Below are 13,808 nucleotides of genomic sequence, written 5' to 3' on the forward strand. Positions count from 1 at the left end.
TGATACGGGATTTGAAAATGTCCTTCCTAATGGCCTTGTAATAACATCTGACTCCTACAGAAAATGACTTTAAACCTCTCCATTTGATTTTTTTCCCCAACGCATATAATGAAGATCCGGGTATATAGAGCGTCCTCACGTCACCGGTCGCTATGGTGACACGTAACGCGCACTGACGCTTGGATCGGTGAGTGAGTTGTGGAAGCTTCTGTTCATCTAATAAAACAACCTTTAAACGGTATTTAACGGTATTGTCTGAAGTTATAGGTTAGGCTTCTTTCGCTTTGGTTTTTTTACATTCGAATGTATACCAACATTCACTTTATTTTTCTTCAATTAGCCTACATGTATATGCAGATATATTTGGAATGGTTTCATATGTTTATACAGGTTAAGTACAAGTTTCTGTTCCAGAGTTCGGCTATTGTAAGCTGTTGTGTTTAGTGAGCAGGAACGCGCTTCACCATGGCCACGCGCACAGACCGCCTCGCGCAGCCCAAAGCAAACCTACTCAGATTCCCAGACAGGTACACCAGCACATTCCTAATATAGCAACAGCGGGGTTTGTCCTATATACGGCCGTGTGTATATACAACATCCCGGTGCCAAGGTTTCAAATTACATAATTTACTTGACAAATAAATGTTTACAATTTTCTTATCGCTCAATATAGACAAAAAAACTGGGTAACACTTTAGAATAGGCCTACTGTATCTTACACTGCATAACTAATAAGGAATTATTTAAGAACTAGTAGGTAGGCTAATTCTTCATTAACTACTTCTTCACTGCTGTTAACTACTAAGGAAGATGTGTTAACTAATCAATATAATTTTATGATTGTTTTAAGTAACAGTTAGTTAATCAATTACTAATGAATTATGTCATACCTCCTGAAGAACTACTACTAGTTATCTACTAATTAAGTTTCAAGGAAAATAGCTAAGTATGAACAGTCATACAAAACTGACCTCAGATTAGTTTTATATTTTATATAGCCTACTGTGTGTCTGTTTCCTCAGCATATGCCATTGAGTAAATTCATGTAGCCTATTTTAGGCAACAACTGAGGGGAACTGAAAATATAGGGAACTTATTAGTAATTAATAAAGAATTATTAGATCATTCTTCAGGAATTATTTAGAACCTGAAACAGTATTCTAAAGTGAAAATACAGGGAACCCATTAGTAATTAATAAAGAATTATCAGTCGTCGATCACCAGAAATTCATCATAAAGTAGTCGATCATTTACACCTTAACAAGGTCAGTTTCAGTACTATTACATGGGCACAAACCAGATTGAAAGGGATCTAAGAGATTATTTTAAACTAGAAAAGACTGAAGCTGGGAAGCAACCGTTCTTTCCAGTAATTTGGCATTAATGGTAGATTTGAAATAGGACGATAATTAGATAGAACTGAGAGGTTGAGGTTGAGTTTCTTGAGAACTGGGGAAACTGCGGTAGTTTTGAGTGGCAGAGGAAATGAAGCAAAGGTAAGAAATGTATCAATGAAGTAAGAAACAGGTGCAAAGATGACAGAGTGGCAGAATTTCAGGAGAGAAGTAGATGTGTGGTCAAGTCAACAAGATGAAGAGTTGGATTTCAAGATGGTTTAATCAAAGAAAACCTAGTCAAAGACGGGCCGGAGAAAAAACAAATTTGCTAACACTTTAGTTTAGGGTCCAATTCTCATTATTAAAGTTGCAATTAGCATGCATATTTGCTGTTTATTAGTACTTAAAGCAATGCCTTATTCTTTATGACCATATTCTACATCCCTTAATCCACCCAATACCTAAACTGTAACTACTACCTTATACTATTAATAAGCAGTAATTAGGAGTTTACTGAAACAAAAGTTATAGTTAATAGTTACCATATATTTATATATAGATAAATAATGAGTAATAATTCAGAATATGTAAAGAACATCTTACTCTGCTTTGAATGTCATTCGAAAATATAGATATACAAGACATACAAGGACTTATATGTGGCAACATCCTCTACAGAGGACACAACTGAACTGCTGTGTCCCAGGAAAATAGAGACTGCCATTCTCTCACATGGTCAAAACCTCTGTGCTTGACCTAGTTTTTAAATGAACTGGCGTGTTTGGCCACAGGGGGGCTCTTTGACTCATTCAAACAGCAGCACATGCTTATGCTTCTTCTGTGAATTATTCATGCTTTTTCACATTAACTTGTCTCTGCCGCATTCCTGTAATATCACTGCAGTGACATTGACCCCAACAATAGTTTTGGAAATGTATCTGTAAAAATAAAGGTTCCAAAATAAAGGTTTCATAGTGATGCCATAGAAGAACCATTTTTGGTTCCTCAACCTTTCAGTGAACCATTCATAAAATAACTACCTTTTCCTAGTGTGAAGAACATTTTAGTAATCTAAAGAACCGTTTTCCACTATAAAGAAACTTTTGTGCATTGAAAAGGTTCTTCATGGAAGCATCACTGCAAATGCCTTGATTTTTAAGAGTATATGATACTAAATGTGTTCAATTCACCCATTTATCTTTGTGTTTTTCTGCAATAATTAATTCTTTTGTATTCTTTAAATATCAAAATAGGCGCTCAGTATACTGGCTTGATGAACTACCAACCAGGTCAAAGAACATCTCCACAACGGCCTTTGGTATGAGAATCACTTCATTAACCGAACGCCTTGAAGCATTATGAAAATGTTAACATAATCTTAATGGACGCGAGGTTTCAAATCTGGCACCTCTTTTACCTCACTTCAAAATGATTTTTTTTTTTTTACAGTGTGAAAGTTTACAATCTGTACTGTGTATATTGAAAATATTTTCAGTAAAGATGTTCATTTAAAAAGGTAATTGATTGTCTCCACAGAACTGACTCCTCGATTGGAGCAGCTCGCCCAGAGCAAACAATCAAGCCGTTTCTTTAAGGAGAGCAGGTGACTAATCTTACTTCCATTAAAACTAATGTAAAGCTACAGCTCTTAAAGAAATAGTCACCACACAGGGCTGTAAAAATGCATGTTAACTCCATGTGCGTAACAAGCCATTTCAATTAGACTCTCCAATATACTAACAAATGTTAAGTTATAGAAATATTTGCATGTATTAATATAATTTCCATTCATTCTTGAAGTTTTTTTTTAATTGAATTTAATTGACTGTTTCACATGCACTACACACCCCCGTCTTCATGTGTATATGCAACAGATGAGAGTAATGAGAGTTAAAACAGTAATATCACTTCCAAAATATCCCAGGATGCTTATCTCATAATTTCAGTTTCCGTTTAGAGTTTAATAACGCATACAGTACAACAACTGACATCTTCATGTAATAACTGCTCTCCCGCTCGCTGTCCTCATGGTTCCATTCAAACGCTAAACTCAGTCTCAAAGCTCATCACAGGGCTTTTATTGGCTGCGTTCTCAACTGATGATCGCATCTGAAATTAGTTAATAAGCAAATATGAATCCAGCTCTCTCGGGTGTCATCTAGTTGATTTGAAGAAAAGAAAGAAGCTAGAAGATCATGATCACGATTCATGGCAGTACTAGTTTAGAAAAATACAATGTGAAACAGAAAACATAATGCAGCAACAGACATTTTCACATGAAATGGAAGGTCAAGTTGAGTGCTTCTTGACCTTTTATTTTTGCATATGCACAGTGTACTGCAGAAATAGTATTATGGTAGTATGCTATCCTTAACATAGCTTACACGTCTGTCCTCACAGAAGGTCACCGGAGTGGATGGTTAGTGCGGCGGCTCTAAAAGCATGTCCTTCTCAAAGAGTGTGTTCACTGGCTTCGCCTCGTGTGCCTGTTGATGGATGGCAGCCTGATCGCCCCCTTCTGGCTCCTGTGAGTAAAAACACTATATCTTACCATTTCAGATCAGGCCTGCGCTCCTAAAAATATTTTTTGAAATGGAATAGTTTATTAAACTTTTAGACTAGATAGATAGATAGATAGATAGATAGATAGATAGATCGATAGATAGATAGATAGATAGATAGATAGATAGATAGATAGATAGATAGATAGATAGATAGATAGATAGATAGATAGATAGATAGATAGATAGATAGATAGATAGATAGATAGATAGATAGATAGATAGAATACAACGAATTATAATCAGTTCTCCATACAGCTAGGCAAAATTAGATCAATTGTACTATCAATAATCAATCACAACGAATTATAATTAAATATTAATATGTCAATTGTCTAAAATAGATCGATTGTCAGGATAACCTTTCATGGGGTCAATTTATTATCGAATAATCTGCCTTGTCCAGCAAAACTGATCGTCCGATCTTCATCAAACCTCATGAAAGTTGTTATAGACGTTCAAGAGAAGCTATTCCTCTGGCCATGAGGATTAACTTTCCTTTCTATAAAAATACTATTTAAGTATCGACAAGTTTGTGAAGCTCGTAGCTTGATCGAACATTTAAGGGACTTCAATCAAATGAATATAATGTATTTAATAAAGGAAACTACGTATACCGGTTACTACAATTACATGGAATAAAATGTATATACAACACAATGAAGCAACAAACAATGAAAGAAAATGAGAGATAGAAGAATGATAGAAGAGGTAGGAAGTTGTCAACAATATGGCAAAATCACAGACAAAGGAACCTTGAGAGAGAGACACCAAGATATCAAATCACCCTAAATGGGGTAAACAAATCTTAAACGCATTAAAAGCTCGATAAAACGAATACTTGCACATATGGTTCTCTTATGTTGCTGAGTAAAGAAGGTGCGTGGGTGTAGTTCCTTCAGAGCGTCACGCGTTCTCCGTGATCCTTCCGGGTGTACGGAGACGCGGCGGATTTAAAGGTCCCTTGAAGGTGAAGTCAAAGAAAAATAATTCAGGCTAAGTTCATTTCACTCGTCTGTGGAAATGAACAAAGTAGAATATGAAACGGGAAAACAAAACTAAACTAACGGACTGAAGAGAAGATGTTGAAGAGGTTGAAGAGATGAGGAGCTGAAGAGATGAAGAGAGAGAGGAACTGGCGTTCCATCCTTTTGAGGACAATGGAGTTCACACCTCCTTTGGGGTGAACGGCCAATCACGTTCGAGAGTTGTGAGCGGGAAAGATGTTCCTTTGTCCTGTCAAAGCGGCTCATCTGCATAGTTTACGGCCTTGTTAAAAGATGCAATTTCTAACCAGAAAGCGGTTGCACATAGAATCATACATTTTACTGTAATTTCCTGTGTGTCTAACTCCGTGAGGCCGAGAGTATCAAGACGGTACCAAATAAGGCATATACGAATAATAGGAATACCAAGATACATCTCAATGCATAAATAACAAGCACTTTTAAGTCATTTAATACTACGATAACATCACAGATACCCCACTATGACGTGGGCCTAAAAACATATTGAATATATCTTAATAATGTCTTATAGGATGAAGTTTATGTGCAGAGTACCCTCCTAGGGGCGCCGATTAAGATCTTTTTGAAGCTTGGAACCCAGAGCTGGGAGAAGGTGTGGGATGTTCTGGTATTGTTCTGAGGACCCATAAAAAGTGTCAAAAAGGCAATCTACTCCAGACTTTCTGGCGTTGGTGAATTATTAGACATGATTCCAAGACAGAAGTCGAAATTTTTGGCTCATCTAAGTGTCGCCAGTAAATTGGGACCTTTATCTGGCAATCTCCATACACATGTTCGAAATCTGGGTGTTATTTTTGACTCTGCTTTGACTTTTGATAAACAGATCAATGGTGTGGTCAGAAGTTGCTTTATCAGTTAAAGAATATTGCGAAATTAAAGGGCATTTTTATCACCCAGAGACATGGAGTCTGTGATACATGCTTTTATTTCATCAAGATTAGACTACTGTAATGTACTATACACAAATCCGGCGAAACACGGAAGTAAAGCAGCGCCGCCATTACTGCGGGCCTTGCTGCTAAGGAGTAGCGTTGGTCCCGTAGACGGCTGTAGCAGATGTTAGCTGTACGAAATGTTATTTCTATGTAGTTTTTTTAGTACGTATGCTGTCCTGCCGGGAAGAGCGTGTTGTGTGGTTGACTGTTTTAACAACAAATAAAACCATTTGTGAAATTCACAAACCTTTGTTGCGCATTGACTGCCCATGTTTACGGCCATACGGTATACACAAGTCATACAAAAGTTCCTGGTGCGGGCGCGGACGGTAATGCACTCACTCTGTGTGTGAATTCTGTATGCTGGCAAATCCTCTAATTATAACAAACAAAGTGTGTATATTATGAAAGATTCATTGTGCAGTCAGCTTCATTGATAATAATAGAGATTTGTGAGTTTGCGATGAACTGATGTCAGCTTTTTAGGAATTATTAAGGGAGCGCACTTGCGCGCATTCAGACATACCAGACCATGCACGTGCGTCTCGACGAAGTTCATGCAGTCGTGTGTGTCCTCATGTAGGCAAATAAACAGCTCGAGCGTCACACATGCTTCAGCGCGTGTGTTTTAAATGAAACTGCGCGTCAACTGCACCATTCATTCACACAGAACACGTAGGATTCGTATTTAAATAGTATTATTGCGGGGTAACGTTATAGTATTATAGTATAGGAAACACTGAGTTATTTGCAACTTGTGAAGCTTGTGAACATATTGGCAACACAGCTAGTAATGACAGCGTTCGGTTTTATTGTTGTCATCAATTAATACACGTCTTAATTACATTACATTTGGCTGACGCATTTTTACATTAATACAGTGTTGTCAATAAATTAGCTTTATCTGTAAGTTTTGGCCACTATACCTGACATCATCTACCCAATGTTCCCTTTCACCAGACTTTTTCTTTCATGAGCAGGATCCGCTTTCATTGAAATGTCATTAGAGGGCACCGGCAAGTGTCACACCGTCACCCTTAGCAGGCCCGCAGTAATGGCGGCGCCCATAGAGTTTGTGGCGGATTTGTGTATACTTGGGTGTCTCACTGTCACGTCTTCAACTGGTCCAAAATGCTGCTGCTAGATTGCTGACAGGAACAAGGAAAAGAGAACATATTTCGCCAGTATTGTTCTCTCTCCATTGGCGTCCAGTTACACATCGTATTGAGTTCAAAACACTGTTGTTTGTTTATAAGGGATTGCATGGACTGGGTCCTCCATACATCTCTGATCTCCTTTCAGCCCACCATAATGTTTTTTAAAAAAATCTCAGGTCAACCAGTAGTCTACAGCTGACTGTCCCGAGGACACGTCTAAAATTAAAAGGAGATCGTGCCTTTTCTGTGGCCGCTCCACAGCTTTGGAACAATCTGTCATCGTATATAAAGATATATTGTTGCTTAAAACCCACTTATTCACTGCTGCTTATGGTCATAAGCGGCTGTAGTGGTATTGCATTGTTTTGTGCATTGTTTATTTGTGGTTTTATGTTTTATGGATACTTGTTTAGACTTTGTACAGCACTTTGGCCAACAGCTGTTGTTTTTAAATGTGCTCTATAGATAAATATGACTGACTGACACTAGTCAACGGTTAGAACGGTTCCCAGTGTTGGAATGCATGATTCACCCTGATGTGGCCCAGATACGCTACAATAGATAGATAGATGGATAGATTTAGCAATATAGGGGGTGAATTATGTATATGATGTGCAGTATATTACGATGTTATGATGAACTAAATGCCTTTCTCCACTGACGTTCTGAGTTGTTCAAAGGAGAAGGACTTTCATATCTAATATGCATTCGATTCCGTCATGCCTGTAATGTAAACTAAATCATATTAGTTATTTTAAAATGGCATAGTAGTATCAAGATGTATAAAAAAAGTGGTTTTCCCCTCAATAACTGGTTTGTAATCTTTATCAGCATCAATACTACACCCACACACTCCCAGTGGTTACAAATGAGTGTTTCTCACCTCTCTGGAGGAAGTTCCACTCGGTGTCGTGTGTAGGCTTTTCCCACTCCAAGACTGCAAAACCTTGAACCTTTTTTACCACAAGACTAAATGCGATCACAACCCACAATATAATCCAAAAAAATCTTTTATATTGGACTATATTGGTTTCTGTGTTCTTTAAAGAACCAGTACATGCACTTTAAGATTTTTGGTATCACTTTAAAATATGGTTCCATTAGTTCATGCAAGTAAATGCATTGCTTAATATTAACCAACAATGAGCAATACATTTGTTACAGTATTTATGAATCTTTGTTAACGTAATTAGTTCATAAAAAAATATTACTGTTCATTGTTAATTCACGTTAGCTCATGGTCCATTCAAATATTAACAGGTACAACGTTTGATTGTAATGTAAATGTTGAAATTAACTAACTAAGATTAATAAGTGCTTTTTTATTGTTAAGTCAACTAACCAATGTTAACCAATGAAACTTGGTTACAAAAACTTTTACAAAAAAAATGTAAAGTGTTTTTAAGAAATTAATGCTTTTATTCAGCAAGGATGCATTAAAATGACAAGAAAGACATTTATAATGTTACAAAACATTTCTATTTAAAAAAAGTGCTATTTATCAAAGAATTTAGGAAAAAACTGTATCACGATTTCTACAAAAATATGAAGCAGCACAACTGTTTTCAACATTGATAATAAATATTTCTTGAGCAGCAGATCATGTTGGATAAGGATGATGTGACATTGAAGACTGAGGAATAAATGATATTTGGAAAGCTGTTACAATAATAATAATACAATAAAATAATTTTTAATAATTTGGAGATCTATGGTGAATTGTAAATGTAATGGGGAAAGTATTATTTAAATATTATTTATCAATTATTTAATTTAAATTTGTATTAAATTATAAGTAATTCAAAATAGAAGCATTTTCCCAAACTCATACTGTATTATACCATACCGTTTCTAGTACTTTGAAAGTGTGCTTGTGTGTTTTTTAGTGTGTAATGTTGCTGTTTGAGCATGAAAAATGTCTGCAAAGATAAAAAAGCAGAAAGTCCCTGTTGTAGTCTTGAGGTTTATTAAGGGAACGAATATATCGCAATATTCTTCATTTAAATAATTCCCACCAAAGGCACACACACACACACACACACACACTCACACAAAAAACTATTCAAGTAAAGCCCCAAAAAACAAAATCAAGATTTTTTAAAAGAGCATAATAGATCCCCTTTAACTACACCTTACGTTCTAACATGCCTGTGTCATTTTGAACTCGGAGACTTGGGCGATCAATAAAAGTATACTTCCCGTGTGGTGGGAACGTTCAGACTTTGAGCTTTTAGAACAGGGGTCTCAAACTCAACTTAACTGGGGGCTGCTGGAGGTAGAGTCGGGGTCAGGCTGGGCCGCATCAAGTATTCCACAAAAAATAGTATTCAAGTATTCCAAAAAAGGAGCACAACTGATCCAATCTTCTCAATATTTATTATTAACGTTTCTTCTGATCTGTTCCTCTGAATTTGAACATTCCTTTCTGTACATGATTGGTTCTTCATGAGCTGTCCTTCTGACAGTTGAAGTTCATTTTACAAACTTTCTTTGTCTATAACACATATTTGTGATATTTATATTTGCTTATGTCCTTTTTATTTTCTTTATACAACACATTAATGATATTGAATGTTTTTTTTGGAAGGCACATTTCCTTTTATTATACTTAGAAAAACAATTATTGCTTTTGAAATAAAAATATTTGCAGTCATGTCTGCCCGTCTTATTGAATTCTTTCTACACATAGTGTCTCAGGCAAATACTGCACAAATCAAAGCAAACCTTCTTATCAACTTGTTGGACACATATTACAAGCTCAAAATGATTATTCTCACATTGTTTTAGAGCAGGGTCTCTCTCCAACACGTCGCTCCCGTTCACATATCGCACTCACATATTTTGCGCGCTCAAGTTCGTTATTTCAAATGTAGGCGCGCGGCAAGCGCGCTCATAATTGAAGCGACGCGCTCATTTTTTCCAGGCGCAGTATGTTTGTACTTCGCGGTTGTCTATGACAACTATTGACAACAAACCCACCGTAAATTGTCACGAGACTATCTATGGTAGCCCATAAGGGATAAACAATATATATATTTTTTTTTAAAACGCGGCACACGCAACGACGGGCCGCACTAACATTCAACTTTAATGTCAAGTAGGGGGCCACAAAATATCACCCGGCCCGCGGGCCGCGAGTTTGAGACCCCTGTTTTAGAAAGACAACATACAGTAATTTTTTGTACATTAAACATACCAAATCATAACTTTCATAGCTCAGATATCTTTCATTTATCTATTCATAGCTCAGATTACCATCCATCTCCATTTACTAAATCACAGAGCCCAGGACATGGCTTGATGAATGTAGTATTGTTTCCAGTGTCGACAATATATTTCATACTGAAACAGGAAGACACTGAAGGGATTGTCCCAGTTTTAGAATAGTTAATAGTTTTTAGTTAAACTCACATGCATGAACCAAAATGTGGCTATAAAGAAAAACATAATAGGTCCTCTTTATGCCTGGTTCAGATTACACGACTTTTTTTTTTTGTCTGTTAGTCACTGTGTCAGATTACGCGATTTTGACTCCTAAAATCTTGTCGTGGACAAGAAACATGTCAGACTACCCGTTGCTTCCTGACCAGTCATCGCGTGCCGTCTTTAACGACGCGCGTGATGTCATCGAGAAGGCGAAACTAGTAGCGAGTGACTTCCGGAAACGACAGTAACAAACAATGGATGAAGCGGTGAGTGTTGGCTGTCCTGTGTTCAGAAAAACGTTAAAAAAAAAAGAAACAAAAACCCGACAATGGACACGTTCCTGGATTGCTCGAAGAGGACAGTATGGGCTGTCAATCCTCCAAAGAGAACTTGAGGTAAAATATTGTTTTCTGTTACTGTTCCCACAGCTCCACGAACCTTTCCTCCATGTCATAACTCCACCTATAGCACCATCGTCTCTCTTTCGTTTCGCCATTTTTGAAAGTTGTGTACGGAAAAGCTTCTGTGCTCCTAATTGGTCAACCTCATACGTGACGGAACCCGTCGTGGACGACCGTTAAAAAAAATAAACATGCTAGTCTTTTTATCGTGATGTCGTGAAGCATCGCAGACGCGACGTAGGTTGTCGCCCACTATGACACACTATACGAGATGATACGATCGAATCTTGCGTCCAGACGCCCGTTGTCGTTTACGAATCCCCACGACACCCTACGTCAAACGGATCGTGCCAAAATCGGGCTAAAATCGTGTAATCTGAACCAGGCATTAATGGGTTAATTCACCCAAGAATGAAAATTATCCCATAATTTAATGTTCAAGCCATCCAACTGTAGGTGTATGTGACTTTCTTTTTTCAGCCAAACACAATTGGAGTTATATTAAAAAATATCATGTATTAATCCTATATTTTAAAAAAAAATCCTTTATTTTTCTTACAAAAACGCATCGCTTCGCTTCAGAATGCCTTTATTAACCCTCTGGAGGCGTGTGGATTACTTTTATGATGGATGGATGCACTTTTTGGGGGGGCTTCAAAATCTCAGGCTACTCACTCCCATTAGCCGCGTTTCCACTGTCGGGCCAGTGCGGGCCAGGGCTTTAAACGGGCCGTGCCGGGCTAATAGCCTCGGGCCAGTAGCACCGGGCCTGCATTTCCACTGTCAGGCCAGAAGCTCCACAGCGCTTCACTAAAACACGCCTCTCTGGAACAACGTCACACTAACCCATCATTTCACCAACCAATGGAAGTTTTATCAGAAAACTAATCAGAAATAAATCACTGGAAACAGCGTGCATTGCAAAACAAACATGATAAAAGCGACCGTTTGCTGAAATTTGTGTTGTTTACTTGAATATTTAAAACCCAAGGATCGATGTTTTACCACAGGTTTACAATAAAAAGTGATATATTGATCATGAATTAATGTGTCAAAATTGCACATTAGTCACACAGAAATAAATTACCATTAGGTTTCACAAAAGAAAGAGGACACGCTTACTTCTTCAGTCGCGTCTGTTTCTGTTTATTTGGTAGGCTAGTTACAGGACATATTTACATCACATTTAGAAAGAAAGATAATTTCTACAAATATATGCTACCAAAAATACGACCTGATGAGCTTTAGCACTTTCTCAACTCCCAGTAGGCTACAGATATTTTCAGTCAGATAAACAGAAAGCTCCCGAAAAAAAAGTTGCTTTATTTTATGATAGTCCGGTATAAAGAGACGAGACGTATGCTACTGACAGATAAAATAAAAACATGATTGTGATAGCCTTTAAGATTGGTCTGATTTCTTCAAGCGTTCACCATGTTTTTTTTACCATGCGGATCTTAGCTACTATGCTTACTATGGTAATGCAACGCGCATAGTCTTTTGCATCGCGTAGTAGGCCTATACATATTTCTATCTTAAACGGTGATCATAATCCACATTGGATCACAAACAGAAGGCATTCAAACATGAAAGTGAGTTAAATTATTTTAAAAGTATTTAATGCTGACAGAATCATCCGGCGCTGTCGTCTCCAGACTCAGGTAAACCCCGCCTCTGTTCGTAACCACGCCTCTAGCCCGAGCTGGCCCGCTTTGGCCCAAGGTATTCGACGGGCCAGAAATCCTGGCCGTTGGCCCCGAGTAAGCCCCGATCAAGCCCCGGAAGTGACAGTGGAAACGCGACTGGCCCTGGCACGCACTAGCACGGCTCGGCCCTGGCCTGACAGTGGAAACGCGGCTACTATAAAGCTTGGACTAGCCAGGATATTTTTCAGCATAACTGTGAAAGAAGAAAGTCATATAAAAATAGGGATGGCTTAAGGGTGAGTAACTTATGGGATCATTTTAATTCTTGGGTGAACTAACCCTTTAAACTCCAGAAATTGATCACCAGTTGCAGTATCTGGCAGTGATCAGATCTTCTAATGTTTGTCAATGCTCTCCTTGTTTCTTTCAATTGCTAAGTGTGTTGCTCTGTGTTACAGTTGCGTACAGTTGTAAGTGTTGCATCACAAGCCCTCAAGCACATTCTTCAGAGTGTGTGTTCACGGTTTATTGCATGACACATGGCAGATCTGGATTCTTGTGCCTTTACAGTTGAGTTACGCGGTTAAAACTGCCAAGCTGAGTCCTAGGATATGTGATTTAGCTCAACCCAAGCGAGGCAAGATGGTGTTGACTCAAGCACCCAGCGTGGATTCAAGCACCCACGCGTCTGGCGTTCCCACCCCACCCTCCTCACGAATACTGCAGCTGGCCTGTGAGTCCATATCAGCACGTTAGGAGAGCTTTGAATAGTGATTTTCTGTTTCTCTCTCTCATGTTTTCCACTCTCAGCTCCTAAACAGGTTCACGCAGAGCACGCTCTCGCCAGGCCGGTGTCTGGGCCGGTTCCGGATCGTGTCCTGAAGGCTGTAGCCAGCGAGAGTCTGCAGACGCTGGCTCGACCCAAGACACGCCAGGCCCTGTTTGAGGGGTACGACCCCTACCGGGTCAGTCCCGCCGCCCGGGCCGCCACCGCCTCCCCCAGACTGATGGAGCTGTCTTTACCCTTACCACGCAAGTGTAAAAGCCAATAAACCATCATCCCTCCATCTTTAGTGAGGCTGGTTTGTTTGTTATCATTTAATCTACCGGTCAAACGTTTAGAATAATTACCTTTTTTTTTATTATCTTTTTTAAAAAAGAAGTCTCTTTCGCTCACCAAGGCTGCATCTATTTGATTAAAAAGAAAGAAAATGTATAATATTGTGAAATATTATTACTGTTTAAAAAACTGTTCTATTTGAATATATTTTAAAATGTAATGTATTCACGTGATCAAAGCTGAATTTTCAGCATCAT

The 13,808-nt window shown here is 38.2% G+C and overlaps 1 protein-coding gene across 2 annotated transcripts; it reads left to right on the plus strand.

Annotated features, from left to right (window-relative positions):
- The first annotated feature begins 402 nt into the window (after window positions 1-402).
- On the plus strand, window positions 403-13,559 carry spmap2 (sperm microtubule associated protein 2). Of its 2 annotated transcripts, XM_056271659.1 has the most exons (6): window positions 403-527; window positions 2,591-2,655; window positions 2,874-2,940; window positions 3,738-3,864; window positions 13,062-13,224; window positions 13,302-13,559. In XM_056271659.1, exons 1-6 carry the CDS (start codon window positions 466-468, stop codon window positions 13,541-13,543), a joined length of 726 nt encoding a protein of 241 aa, XP_056127634.1. In that variant the 5' UTR covers window positions 403-465; the 3' UTR covers window positions 13,544-13,559. The 2 variants fall into 2 exon arrangements, with proteins under 2 accessions (XP_056127634.1, XP_056127635.1); XM_056271660.1 differs by lacking the exons at window positions 2,591-2,655; window positions 2,874-2,940 and having other exon boundaries at window positions 404-527.
- Window positions 13,560-13,808: the final 249 nt, after the last annotated feature.

Source organism: Rhinichthys klamathensis, unplaced genomic scaffold, assembly GCF_029890125.1.
Source record: "Rhinichthys klamathensis goyatoka isolate OS25496 unplaced genomic scaffold, OSU_Roscu_1.1 h1tg000323l_1, whole genome shotgun sequence".
NCBI lineage: Eukaryota > Metazoa > Chordata > Actinopteri > Cypriniformes > Leuciscidae > Rhinichthys > Rhinichthys klamathensis.